Below are 14,549 nucleotides of genomic sequence, written 5' to 3'. Positions count from 1 at the left end.
ACTGGAGAAAGATAGATTGTGTTGAGCTGCTCGGGGGTGTCCAACCTGTAGCCCAGAGGTTGCAAAAGCATGTGTTTATTTACTTTGCCTGACATTACCACATGATGTTGTCACCTACAAAGTCCATACTCAAGAACCATGCAATTGAGTTGCACCCTCAAAAAACATTTTCAAGTAGGATTGGTAAGATGGCTCAGTGGGAAAGGTAATTGCTGCCAAGCCTGACAACCCAGGTTCAATCTCTGGGACCCACATGGTAGAAAGAGAGAAGACATTACAAGTGTCTTCTCTGATACCTACATATGTGCCTTGGTACACATGTATCTGTACTTACTTGTGCACAGTCTCTATACATGCACACACACACACAATAAATAAAATGTAACAACAACAACAACAAATAAAGCCAGCTATGGGGTACACCCCTTTAATCTCATCACTTGGGAGGCAGAGGCAGGCAGAGTTCTGTAAGTTTGAGGCCACGTTACATGTGACACATGGGCCACGAGTTGGACACCCCTGCTTTAGGACAGACACATGCCTCTTCTTGATCCTTCGGAGGAGCGTATTATAAGAGATGTGACCCAAGTTCCCTTCAAGAAGGTGACAGAGGATTATTTATTGCCTCGATGATTCCTCTTGTAGATTAAACAATGGATGGAAGAACATCTTAAGGCAAGCTCATCTCTAGTATCCCATCCAAAAAGTTCTACATGGCCATGAGAAGAGCTGAGGTCCTCCCATGGATTCAAGGTCAATGACACGGTAACAGGACCCAATCACTTCAGCTCTGATTTCTGAAGGCCAGTGTCATTCCACCCTGTAGCAGTAGGGTCAGTATTCAGGAGCGTTTAGACAGACAGTCAGGGATCTGAGATCTTGGTTTCCTTTGACCCACATATTTGTTACTAACTTGCTCAATGTTTTATAAAGCTTGTGCTTTAGACTAATGATATCTCCCCGTTATTCCCTACAGTATATTCAGCCTGCCGTGTAAGTCTGTGTGAAAACTAAAAAAGGTGTGAACTGATTCATCCCCCCCTCTCTTATCCCACCCCGACCCAGACCGCACTGTTTCCAACACACCGTCTCCTTCCACCTGCCTTGCCTGACCACACCTTGCTTTATGTGTGTTTGCGCGCATACCCTTGTCGACCAGCCATCCTGTTTACCTATTGTGTTTTGCAGGCCGAGACAGCAGCTAACAGGATATGTAAGGTTCTTGCTGTGAATCAAGAGAATGAGAGGCTGATGGAAGAATATGAGAGGCTAGCGAGTGAGGTAAAGGAAATGGGTGGCCCCAGCTCTGCCCACCTGCAGCCAGGGGTGAGGCAGAGATTGTCCATGTTTATTTTTGTACTTTTCATCGCAGAGAGAGTGAAAGCAGGAAACACACCTGGTCTCAGGGGTCACTTATTCTATAGCGACATGTGTGGTGCCAATGTGCCCCCCTAAGCCCCAGGGCCTTTGCAAAGACTGCAAAACTTAGTGTAGTCTGCATGTTTTGAGGTGGTAGGAAGGGCGTTCTAGTCTTAGCTCTGCCCCTGCAAGGTCAGACCCTCAAGCAAACTTCATGCACCTTGCTTTGCCCCCTGGTTTGTGGACTGCTGGCATCATGCAGTGTGCTCTTTGTATCAAGAGCCCTATTCAGCACTGTGACCCCATGTGAAAGGAATTCGTATAACCTTTTGGGAGGAGGAGATGTGATGTGTGTGTGTGTACACAGGCCCAGAGTGGGATCTGGGCTTACCTTCCAAAAACTTGGAGCCTTGGGGATGCAGTTCTGATTTGAGCAATGCTTTTACAGTTCATTTTTTTGGTCCTTATCATAGCATAGAGGGTACCAAGGCATCTTTGTTGCTACCCCTGTGCTACTTTTGTAACATGAGTCCAGGCTGAGGAACCCCAGAGCTGTGTCTTCTGAGATGGAACTCAAGTAAAGAGCCATATTCAAGATCAGACAAACTATATTTTAAAATATTTTAAAAGTAGTTTAAAAGGTTAAAAAAACACAAAAATAAATACAAGACTAAATAATTTTTACCTTCACTTGATTTACCTGATGTTTGGTTTGTGCTGTGAAAATTATCAGTGTTAATGGGGTTAGTCTTCCCAGATAGGTACTTGATGATGATGCAATCAGAGTAAACTAAATGTCTACCTTCATGCTGCTGATATGAGAAAATCTTCGGTGTTTAATTCCCACCACTCTTTTTCTTTTGTAATTGTTATTATTGCTGTGGGAAAAAAAATCCAATTCATTAGCAGTCGGGCCAGTTTTCAACTTCAAGAGTGAAATATGTTCAACACAGAAAGAGGGTTCTTGGGAATTTTCTTACTTGACATTAACTTAGTTTCACTCTCTTTGCTGTGATAAAAACAAACAAACAAAAACAACAACAACAACAAAAAACTCTACAAAAGCTACTTGCAGGAGAAATGATTTATTCTGACTCAAAGTTCCCCTGGGAACCTTGACACAGTCCCCTTGAAAGAGGAGGCATAACAACAGAATCCTGAGACAAGTTGGTCACATTGCATCCACAATCAAGAAGCAGAAGCAGAGAGAGATCAGGAAGGAGGGCTGGACTATGAAAACCACAGGGCCTGCTTCCAGTGACTCACTTCTTCCAGTGAGTTGCTTCCTCCTAAACCTTCCCAGACAGCGCCACCTGCTGGGGAGCAAGCGTTCGACACATGAGCCTTGAGGGGCATTCACATTCAATTGCTGCAGGTCTTCTTTCTTCTTCTGGGATGCTGTCTGTGGTGGCATCATCATCGTAACTAGTTTCCATTCCAGTCTGCTGACACTTTCCAAGGGATCAGTACACACACGAGTAAACTAAATAAATGAGTAAATAAAATAAAAGGGGGGGACGTGGAGAGATGGTTCAGCAGTTAAGAACCAGGTTGCTTTCCGCAGGATCTGGTTTGAATGCAGTTTGAACTGTAACTCCAGTTCCAGGGGAACCTGAACCCACTTCTGACCTTTGAAGGCACTTCATGCATGTAGTGCACAGATACACATGCAGGCAAAACACCCATACACAGCAAATAAAAATAAGTAAAATCTCAAAACAAATTAAAAAATGAAAGAATAAATAAATGAGTAGATGTCGAGCAGGTCATCTCTGATACCCGGGTGGTGCCTCAGGAGAAGGGCAGATACTAGTTTTGGGGAACCCACTACCCTTTTTACTTTTTGCCTGTAGATTTTCATAAAAACCAGATGATAAATCCTATTCTGGCCCAGAGTCAGACTCAGGCTTCTAGTACATTCTCTAGTGAGTGAACTCATTAGAGCTGAGCTTGTTGTTTTCAATGAAACCTTTGCTATCCAACCCAGTTCCTTGCTGAGTATATCAACTCCATTCTTTGTTATATTTTGTTTTTCCTTTTAGAACTCGAAGGTTCCATCCAGCATTTGTCTGCTAATGTCTGGTTGCCGTGTTTCTTGTAAATGTCACACTTTTGTCAACACGACGTCATGTGCTGACCTGTGTGTGGTCTCACTGGGGTGGTCACTGTGGCCCCGGGTGGACACTGCCATTCATTGCTCCATGCACAGAGCTGTCTTCCCCTCTTTACGTCAGTGCAGTTGTAACCATGCGCAGTCATTCGGGAGCCTTGGGGGAACTGGTTCCAGTTATCGGGCCCCTTTGTGTGTGAACTGGGAACAGTTTGCTGGCATTTAAGCCCCACTTTTCTGTTTGGAAACAGCTCTTGGAATGGATTCGGCGCACAATCCCCTGGCTAGAGAACAGGACACCCGAGAAAACCATGCAGGCCATGCAGAAGAAGCTGGAGGACTTCCGGGACTACCGTCGGAAGCACAAGCCCCCCAAGGTGCAGGAGAAGTGCCAACTGGAGATCAACTTCAACACGCTGCAGACCAAACTTCGGATTAGCAACCGACCAGCTTTCATGCCCTCCGAGGGCAAGATGGTGTCGGTGAGTATCTGCAGTCCAGCCCCCGTTGCCCTCAGTCTGCTGAGGAGGCTTCCCGAGTGTAACTGTTAGTGAATGCAGTAGTGAGTGACCCTGTAACCACTCCGTTTTTGTGGGTTGAGAGATCACTGGGACTGGACCCCAAGACATTGCAAGTACGAGGCAAGTATATCACCCCTCAGCTACCTCCCCAGCCCTTTACTAAGTTGGTAGGTTGACCTTAAATTCATTAAGTTGCCCAGGCTGGACCCAAGCTTCCTTTCCTTTTGCCCTGGCTTCCTAAGTAGCTGTGATTATCAGTGTGTGCCACCAAACCTGGCTTCCATTCCGAATACTCTGCTCCTTCCCATGATGCAGTTCTTGGTGTCGCAAACGCTCTGCCTCTCTTCCCTCCTCCTAGACTTGTGACCTTGCCCTTGCCTGTGTTTCTCTGTAATTGACATTGTCTAGCTCTTCCCTGTGCTCTCCCCTCCTGCCATGACCACTTACCCTCTGCACCCTGTGGGATGTGGTCCACATCTGGAGGAGTGTCTGTGTGGCTGATGAGAACAGCTGTGCTAATTTAAAAGGCCACCGTGGTGATGTAGACATTTGGAAACCAAACCGGTGGGATGGTCAGTTGTGCAGAAGAGGCAAGGGAAGATGAAACCAGAGAACACCGCTGTTAGACACGTATTGGAGGATGCATGGGAGCCCTAGAAGCCCGCATGCAATCCCTGTGGCCTCAAACATTTTCCATTCCTCAGGACATTGCTGGCGCCTGGCAGAGGCTGGAGCAGGCTGAGAAGGGATATGAGGAGTGGCTGTTGAATGAGATTCGGAGACTGGAGCGCTTGGAGCACCTGGCTGAGAAGTTCAGGCAGAAGGCCTCCACGCACGAGACATGGGCTTATGGTAAGGGCATGAGAATCCGGTTCCAGTTTTACAGCATCTGAGTTGTGGGCCAGTGAGATGGCTCAGTGAATAGACAGGCTTGCTGCCAAAGCTGACACCCTGAGTTAGAACCAATTCCTGAAGATTGTCTTCCATCCTCCATACTCCACACTGTGACATGTATATGCCAGCACCCATACTCCACACTGTGACATGTATATGCCAGCACCCATAGTCCACACTGTGACATGTATATGCCAGCACCCATACTCCACACTGTGACATGTATATGCACCCATAGTCCACACTGTGACATGTATATGCCAGCACCCATAGTCCACACTGTGACATGTATATGCCAGCACCCATAGTCCACACTGTGACATGTATATGCCAGCACCCATACTCCACACTGTGGCATGTATATGCACCCCTCCATGAACAAACACACACATACAATTTACGTATAAATATATAAATGTAAAAAATCTGAGTTTTGCTGGGCTTGGTGGTGTGTATTTATATAATTCCAACACTTAGGAGACTGAGTCAGGAGGAGCCCCAAGAGTCCCAGCTCAGCCTGGATCACATAACAACCAGGAGTTCGGAGATAGGGTTCAGCAGTTACAAGTGTCCCTTTCCTTGTGCACCCACATCAGGGAGCTCATAACCCCTGTAACTCCTGCTGTAGGGGATCTGGTGACCTGTCCTGGCATCCATGGGCACCTGCACTTCCATGCATACACCTCCACAGACACATACATACCTGAACACACAATAAAAAATAAAAGTAGGCTGGGTGGTGGTGGCACATGTATTAGTCCCAGCCCTTGGGAGACAGAGGCAAGCAGAACTCTGTGAGTTCAAGGCCAGCTTTGTCTACAGAACAAGTTCCAGGATAGCCAGGGCTGTACTCTGTCTTCAAAAAAAAAAAAAAAAAACCAAATAAATAAATAAATATAAAATTGAATCTTAAAAGCAAACAACAAAGAATGGATATACTATAACTGTTTCCCTCATAAGGCTCCTTGTGAGTTCATATGATAAATATTTCAGTTGGGGTCTAACTCATCCTGACTGCAGTGTTGTCATCACTGCACTGTGGACGTTTGTCTCCGTTTCCAGCCTTACAGAATTAAATTGTTATAGGCCACTAGCCAGAGAGTAAATGCAGATCTGGATACCCAGTTATAGCAGTATCTAGATTTAAGAAATACTTATAGAGAGGACTGGAAATGTGACTCAGTTGGTAGGATGTTGGCTTAGCATACACCAACAAAGCCCTGGGTTCGATGCCCAGTAGCACATAAATTGGGCATGGTGGTACATGCCTATAATCCCAGCTCCAGGGATATAGAGGCAAAAAGATCAGAAGTTTGAGGTCATTCTTGGCTAAATACTGAGATCAAGGCCAACCTGCAGTAGAGACTACTTATCCAAATATATATATTTATTTATTTATTTATATATAATGTTTATATATATAATTTATATATATAATTAATATATTAATTATATATGGTTATATTATAATTAATTATATTATAATTAATATATTAATTATGTATAATTAATATATTATATAATATTTCTATATAATATTTATATTATATATATTTAGATATATAGGTATATATCTAAATATATATATATATATCTTATGGAGGAATTAGTGAAGGTCCCAAGAAGGAAATTTCTAATGTTTAAATGTTTAATTAAAAAAAAAATTTTAATTCTAAATGTTCAGAACAAGCCAAACAGAGTCACATTTCGCCCCAGAGTATAACTTTCAAGTACAAAGCCTGGGGCGAGAAAGCCCTGCTGGCAGGCGATTGTTTGAGACAGGGTTCTGCTGTGTCACTCATCCTCAGCTTGGATTGACAATGTCCTTTACTTAGCCTCCTGGGTACTAGGATTGGAAGTGTACCACCATGCCCAGCTAACACAAGGGTGCTAGGATTAGAGGTGTACCACCATGCCCAACTAACACAAGGGTGCTAAGATTGGAGGTGTACCACCATGCCCAGCTAACACAAGGGTGCTAGGATTGGAGGTGTACCACCATGCCCAGCTAACACAAGGGTGCTAGGATTAGAGGTGTACCACCATGCCCAGCTAACTCAAGGGTGCTAGGATTGGAGGTGTACCACCATGCCCCCCTAACACAAGGGTTTTATTCAGCCATCCCCTTGTGGCTCATGGATGGGAATAATTTTCAACTGAACTGCAGGTCGTGGTGAGAAAGAAAACAATTGTATCTTAGAATGATGCAGAATATACTTTATACTTTATAAAATGCATGCTTCTTCTCCCCCCACCACCTTTCTTTCTGGGACCTCGCCTGTAAACACCTAGACGGGCTGACTGTTGCTTGCAGGCTGGTCCTTATCCTTCCTTGAAATCTCAGTATTCTCTGAGCACATCCTGGTGTGGGGAAGCTGCTGTGTGACTTTGAGTGTTCATGCTTATATTAATTGATTCATTTATTTAGGCAATACTGGGACTTGTATTCATGGCCTTTACATATCCTAGGCAAGCCCTGCTGAGCTGCAGTCTTCTGTTTCTTTTTCATTTTGAGACAAAAGTCTCACAGAGTTGCCCAGGCTGGCCTTGAACTTGCGATCCTGCTGCCTCAGCCTCCAGAGTAGTTGGTATAACGACCTGGCCTCATGCTTCTTGCTGTCCCCTTTGCAGGCAAAGAACAGATCCTGCTGCAGAAGGATTATGAGTCAGCGACCCTGACGGAAGTGCGGGCCCTCCTTCGGAAGCATGAGGCCTTCGAGAGTGACCTGGCTGCACACCAGGACCGTGTGGAACAGATCGCTGCCATTGCCCAGGAGCTCAAGTGTGTGCTGGTACCCTGGGTGAAGGCCGTAGTGGGCTATGGGCAGGGTCTCCAGGGAGCGGGCACTCTTCCCAGTTGAGTTCCAAGGGTCAGGCTGGAGCCCCCAGAGATGATGATTTTGGTAACTCGAAATGTAAAAACAGGTTCAGCCTTGCTGTGACAGGGTCCTTGGGTCCTCCCAACCCTCACACCTACCCCACATAAACTATTCCTCTTCCAAGGAAATGAGATGTCAGTGTGGAGGCCAAGGCCTAACAGCCTGGCTCACACTGGGGGAGGAGGCAGGACCCATGACTCATGCAGAAAGAAAGGCCAAAGAGAAGTCACTACCTCAGCCCCGAAGTAGCAGGCTGCCTCACTTTTCTGAGTTTTGTTCTCAAAACTGAGTGGGGACAGATGTCATGGTACTGAGACTATTCATTGTGTAGATGTTTCTGTCTCTACTTTATGCCTGTGATTCCTGGAGTGTGTCCATGTGTGTGGAGGGCAGAAGAGGGTGTCAGGTCCCCTGGAACTGGAATTCCAGATGGCTGTGAGACTCTGGGTTCTGGGAAATGAACCCAGGTCCTCTTGCAAGAGTAACCAATGTACCAATGTTCTTTATTGCTGAGCCATCTCAGAATAGAATTTTTATTGCCTATCCCTTCACAATAAAAACAAAGTAATTAAAATGTACTTCAGTATGTTGCTCCCTGGTTTCACCCTTTTGAGGACCACGAACCCCTTAATTAAGAGGTAGGGCTTCATAACACACCACATCTCAGGTTGACCCTTATAAATCCTTCACGTTGTTAGCCTCACATTCTATCAGGACCTTCCATCATGGTTTAATGCTTCTTGAATGCTGGCTCTTTGCTAATTAACAGCCACTCACCAATAAAGTGAGGGCTTGAAAAGGACTCAGGTTATTTAGTGCACTGTAATGGCTCCCGTGAGTAATTTGAGCAGTTTAAGTGTTGCCCATAAACTTTAAGAAATACTTTTATATTATTATGGCTGTTAGTCATGGCATTTTTGGTGCTGTTTGCTTCACAGGGCTAAGGTGAAACCATGCATGAGATTTAGGTTGTGTCCACCTGACTGTTAGTAACATTCTTTCCCTTCCTGCCCATCCTAGAAATAAGTCAGCATTTTTATGCCGTTCTCAAAAGTACATAAAATAGTCATCGTGAGCCCTCACTCTCAATGCAGGCATATATGGAACCATCGTATGAGAATCGGGGTAAAGAAGGAGACCCTAGAAATAATCTCAGAGTGGCTGCACTGGTGTTTCCGTTGCAGTTTAGCAGAAAGTTCTTGCAGTATTCACTCTTTCATTTTGAGTCAGAGTCTCTCAATAGAGTTCTGGCCATCCTGGAACTCTCTGTGTAGACCAGGCTGGCCTCGAACTCAGAGATCCCCCTGCCTCTACATCCTGAGTGCTGATAATAATTTTTAGAAATAGCAACCTGCAAATGGGAAAGTGCACATAGGTATACTCTTGTGTTTGTGCGTGCGTGCGTGCGTGCGCGCGCGCGTGTGTGTGTGCGTGTGTGTGTGTGTGTGTGTGTGTGTGTGTGTGTGTGTGTGTGTATGCGTGCGTGCCCATGTGCGCACAGATCAGAGGACTTTCGGGGGTTGGTTTTTCCCTCCCACCTTACCGAGGCAGGATCTTTCTTGTTACTGATATTGTACTGTGCATTCCAGGCTTCTGGTTTTTCTGCTCTCTTGCCCTCCCATCATGCCATATGAGGTCTGGAATTATAGGATGTGCCGTTTAGCTTTTTATGTGGGTTCTGGGGTTGAACTTGGGTTGTCAGACTTACATAGCTGGTGTTTTTACCTGGGGAGTGATCTCCCCGACTCCTTAATTACTTTTTCATTTGTGTTGCCAAAATACCTGACAGAAACAACTTGAAGGGGTAAAGGTTTATTTTTGCTCACAGCTTCATAAGAATTTCAGTCAGGACAGAGAAGACCAGGAAACAGGGAGATCTAGTGTCTTAGGGTTTCGGTTGCTGTGATTAAATATCAGGACCAAAAGCAACCCGGGAAGGAAACAGGTCCTGATCACATGTCTTCTTATCATAGGCCCTCGTGAAGCAAAATCAGGGCAGAAACTTAGCTGTCTTAACCTGGAGACAGAAAATGATGCAGAGGCCATGGGGGAGCGCCGTTTGTCCTGTTTCTCCTAACTTGTTCAGTTTATTTCTTTTTCTTTCTTTTTAATTGTTTTCTTTTTAATTAGAGTTACCTTTTATTTTATGTTTGAGTGTTTTGTCTGTGTGTATGTATGTGTACTACCTGTGTGCTTGGTAACCACAAAGATTAGGAGAGGGCATTAGAAACTGGAGCTAGGAATGGCTGTAAAACCGCCATATGGGTGCTGGGATTCAGACCCCCATCCTCTGTAAGAGCAACAAGTGCTCTAACCACTGAACCACCTCTCCAGCCCTCAATTTGTTTTCTTAAATGTATCCCAGAATGACCACCCACAGTGGGACTGCCCCTTTCACACCAATTGTTGATCAAGAAAACTATCTACAAGCTTGCCCACAGGCCAGTCTTATGGAACCATTTATCCATTTGAGGTTGTTCCCTGCACCTTCTCAGGTTACTTTAGCTTGCATTAAGTTGACATGAAAGTAGCCATCACGTCTAGAATGGAACCAGAGGTGAGTATGGCCCTTTAAGGCCCACCCTCGGTGACTCACTATGCCACCAGACTCTACCTTCTCCAAATTCGTGCAACTAACTAGGGACTAAGCATTCGAAACATGAAACCATAAGGGACATTTCAGATTGAAATCTTCAGATACTTCTGGATTTATCTGGACTTGTCTTCTTAATGTTTGCTCTTTAAAGATCTACTGCCTTTGTCTTTTATATCAGTGTTGTAGAGCCGCTCGGGACATTTATTAGATTTGTTTTTTGGTTTATAACCAACGTAGACACAAGAATCTTAGTCAGCCTTGGTCACATGAAAAGTGTGTGTTTGTAGATAGCTAGTGACTGCTCTTAAGAACTGGACAACCTTTAATGAGGCGATGGGAAACTTCTGTTCCTACCAGAATGTTCGGGAAGAACACTCAGATAACAATCATTTCCTCTGTCCAGCAACACACACAGTAAAGAAATAAACATGAACTAGTATATGAAAGAAGAAAAGGTAGTGGGCTGCGAGATAGAGGGTAACAGTGCTTGTGACTGGTCTTGATGACCTGAGTTCAATCCCCAGGACCCACACGACACAAGGAGAGAATTAACACTTGCAAGTTGGTCTCTGACCTCCATGCACTTGCTGTGTCATGTGTGTATGTACACATACACAGTTATTTATACATAAATAAAGATGCAATAAAAAAAATTTTTTTAGCATAGTGAACAATTACTGCCTTAACTTGATGTTGAATAAGCAGAGAAGCAGACCGGAGCCTCAGAGGAGTGGTTTCAGGGGAGCAGGCCTCTTCTCAGGTTGTTTTAAAGCCTCCTGCAAATGCCTCTGTTGTCCCCAGCTCTTGCTCTCTTCTTAAAGGTTTTATGCAGGACTCAGACACTGATCCCTGAGATGAGGTTAACTTTCACCCAGGCTTTATGTTTTGTTTTGTTTTACCACATTGGAGGCATCTAACAGTCCAAAGAGTCTTTGTCCCTAAATGGAAGAGCTCCATCCTGCCTAGTTTTAGAAGACTCTGCTCAGTAATGTCCCTGCACCATCCTGGACTGGTCACTCAGTAGGCAATAAGCTGCATGCCCTTCTAGAGGAGCAAAGGACACAGAACCCTGCAAGCGGACACCTCCTTCCCTATGACTCATTTTAATGTTCCAGCGTTCCAGGCCCCGTGGCTGCGGCTCGCTTTCTGGACTGACCTGGGTCAGAGAGTTGGCTCCTTGTGGTTTCCATTTAAAAGTCATGCTCTCGGGAGGCCTCAGAGAGGACACTGGAAAAGAAAACTGGCCAGAGACATTAAGGAGACAGTGCTGTCTGTTTTAAAAACTGCTGAATAACATGATTTTCAGTAATTCTTATAATTTATTCCAAGTGATAATACGTCCAACAGGGACTGTTCACAAAGCCCTGACATTCCCTACCATTTTCTATTACATTTGTTTTGCCTGTGTGTGTGTGTTGGGGGTGAGAGTTGGGGACCCCTGAGAGTGATGTGGAGAGGTCAGCCTCAAATGTTGTTTTCACTTGTCACTATCTACATTTTTTTTAAAGGCAGAATTTCTTTTTTTTTTAATTGATTTTTATTGAGCTCTACATTTTTCTCTGATAAGACAGAATTTCTTAATAGGCAAAGGGCTTACCTGATTCAGTTATGCCAGCTGCCTAGGGAGCCCCAGGGATCCCCTTGTCTGTGTCAAGTATGAATTACAGTAGCCAATCGCCCTCTTCTGTGCTCCACAGGAGCACTCACGTGTGTGTGTGCACGCGCGCGCGCACACACACACACACACACACAAATCTTTTTTTTTTTTTTTTAACGAGCATTAATTTTAACTCTAGGAAGACAGATACAGGTAGATGTCCAGAGCTCACTAGCCAGTCAACCCAGCTGAATAATACAAAACCCTGGACATTGGAAGACTCAGTCTCAAGAAGAAGAAGAAGAAGAAGAGGAGGAGGAGGAGGAGGAGGAGGAGGAGGAGGAGGAGGAGGAGGAGGAGGAGAAGAAGAAGAAGAAGAAGAAGAAGAAGAAGAAGAAGAAGAAGAAGAAGAAGAAGAAGAAGAAGAAGAAGAAGAAGAAGAAGAAGAAGAGAGTTGTTGGATAATGACTGACAGGAATACTCAGTGTTTACCTCTGGTCTCCAAGTGCATGTGCACACATTTGTGTGTACATTCATCCGTACACATATTTGCTCACACACATTGCGCTCACGCATTCATGCACGCCCCTTCCCTGTTTAGTTCTAGCTTATATCCATTTTCTCTTGCCATCTGTGAGAACTAATCTTTATTTCTTGCATTTCCTAGCGAGCTGGACTATCACGATGCTGTGAATGTCAATGACCGGTGCCAGAAAATCTGTGACCAGTGGGACAGACTGGGGACGCTCACCCAGAAGAGGAGGGAGGCCTTGGAGGTGAAAAGCTTGAAGCTCTGTTGACTTCAAATTCTGACTAGAGGCTCCACACTGAAATCAGTGGTGTTGGTTGTTTTTATCCATGGCCTCAGTAAATGGAGTCCTAAGAAGAATGTGGGAAGTGGGAGGCAGAGGACCAAAGGAGGCTGGTAGCTTTGTGTTGGGATGTACCACATCAGCAAGCAGCAAAATAAGCTCTTCAATTTTAAAACGTTTGAGAGGGATATGGTTGAAGCCCTGTTTGTTAAGTAGCAATCACTACAAATTTCCTAAAGTTCTTTTGAAAATTTTTTTAAAGATTTATACATTATTTTTGATTTCTGTGCATGAGCACTTTGCCCACATGTGTGCCTGTGCACCACTTGTGTGCCTGGCATCTTTGGAGGCCAGAAGAGGGCATCACATCTCCTGGACTTGGAGTTGCAGATGGTTGTGAGCCATCATGTGACTGCTGGGAATTAAACCTGGGTCCTCTGGAATAGCAGTGTGAGTTCTTTTTTTTTTCTTTTTCGAGACAGGGTTTCTCTGTTTCTCTGTGTAACAGTCCTGGCTGTCCTGGAACTAAGTCTTATAGACCGAGCTGGCCTCAAACTCGCAGAGATCCACCAGCCTCTGCCTCCAAGTGCTAGGATTAAAGGTGTGCGCCATCACCGCCCAGTACAGTGTGAGCTCTTAACCACTGAGCCAACCCTTCAGCTGTGCCAATGACTGACTCAGGCTGTCAGGCCCATCTTGAGATGTGTACCTGGAAAATGGCAACAGATGTGGAAGGGAAAATGCTAGAAAATAAGCCAGGGGATGTAGCTCAGTTGGTAAAGTGCTTGTCTTGTACATACAAGGGTCTAGGATCACTTCCCAACATCCCATAAAACTGTGTCCTGGTTATGAATGACTAACTCAGGAGGTAGCTGTAGAAGGATCAGAAGTCCAAGATTATCTTAAGCTGTATAGAAAGTTCAAGGCAAAGCTGGGCTTACTGATGTGTGGCTCCAATTCTAGTACTTGGGAGGCAGAGACAGGCAGATCTCTGTGAGGTCAAGGCCAGCCTGGTCTATATAGTGAGTTCCAGGACAGCCAGAGCTACAAAACAAGACTGTGTCTCAAAAAAACAAAAAGGCAAAAGAAAGAAAAAAGTTTAGACAAGCCAGGGATGCATGAGACTTCAATCAATCAATCAATCAATCAATCAATCACAGATTTAGCTGACAGAAGTTGTATATCTGTGAATTTTCAAGAGGAGCACTTCAGATTCTTTAAATGTGAGGCTGCTCTAGACGGTATTAAATTCTTCTTTACTCAAAAGGCCCCAGAGAATAAACTCGGTGGTGGAGTATTTACCCAGCATAGCCAAGGCTGTGATTTCTGACCCAACACTAAAACTAAATAATCAGAAAGCCTCTCAGAGACAGCAGCAGCGAGAACACATAACAGGACACACTTTATTGAACTGGATACGTATTTACATGTGTTTGCACATCTTAGGGCTTTAAAAAATGTATTTAATCCTTGATAACGCTTGCTTCTATTTAATCTTCAGAGAACTGAGAAACTGCTAGAAACAATTGACCAGTTGCACCTGGAGTTTGCCAAGAGAGCTGCACCCTTCAACAACTGGATGGAGGGCGCCATGGAGGACCTGCAGGACATGTTTATTGTCCACAGCATTGAGGAGATCCAGGTGAGGGGACTCGAGCTCAGTTCTCTTTCAACTAATGCGTATTTTGTTGTATAAAGTAATGTGTTCTGTTCAAGTATTTCCTGTACCCGAGTCTTTATTCTACATTACCCTCTCCTAACCCCACTTCTGCTTGTCTCCT

General features: G+C 44.7%; 1 protein-coding gene across 1 annotated transcript in view; it reads left to right on the top strand.

Moving 5' to 3' along the window:
* Actn2 (actinin alpha 2) overlaps positions 1 to 14,549 on the top strand; it is a 68,307-nt gene that overhangs the window by 42,591 nt on the left and 11,167 nt on the right. The window contains exons 9-14 of the mRNA XM_087896433.1: positions 1,189 to 1,281; positions 3,721 to 3,951; positions 4,695 to 4,842; positions 7,516 to 7,666; positions 12,624 to 12,732; positions 14,270 to 14,410. Coding sequence (XP_087752559.1) covers positions 1,189 to 1,281; positions 3,721 to 3,951; positions 4,695 to 4,842; positions 7,516 to 7,666; positions 12,624 to 12,732; positions 14,270 to 14,410 — 873 coding nt within the window. The remainder of the gene's footprint in view (positions 1 to 1,188; positions 1,282 to 3,720; positions 3,952 to 4,694; positions 4,843 to 7,515; positions 7,667 to 12,623; positions 12,733 to 14,269; positions 14,411 to 14,549) is intronic.

The sequence above is a fragment of the Myodes glareolus genome, chromosome 14 (genome assembly GCF_982192425.1).
Source record: "Myodes glareolus chromosome 14, mMyoGla1.1, whole genome shotgun sequence".
In the NCBI taxonomy this organism is placed as follows: domain Eukaryota; kingdom Metazoa; phylum Chordata; class Mammalia; order Rodentia; family Cricetidae; genus Myodes; species Myodes glareolus.
Note: the sequence above shows the minus strand (reverse complement) of the source record. Positions and strands in the feature narration are given on the sequence as shown.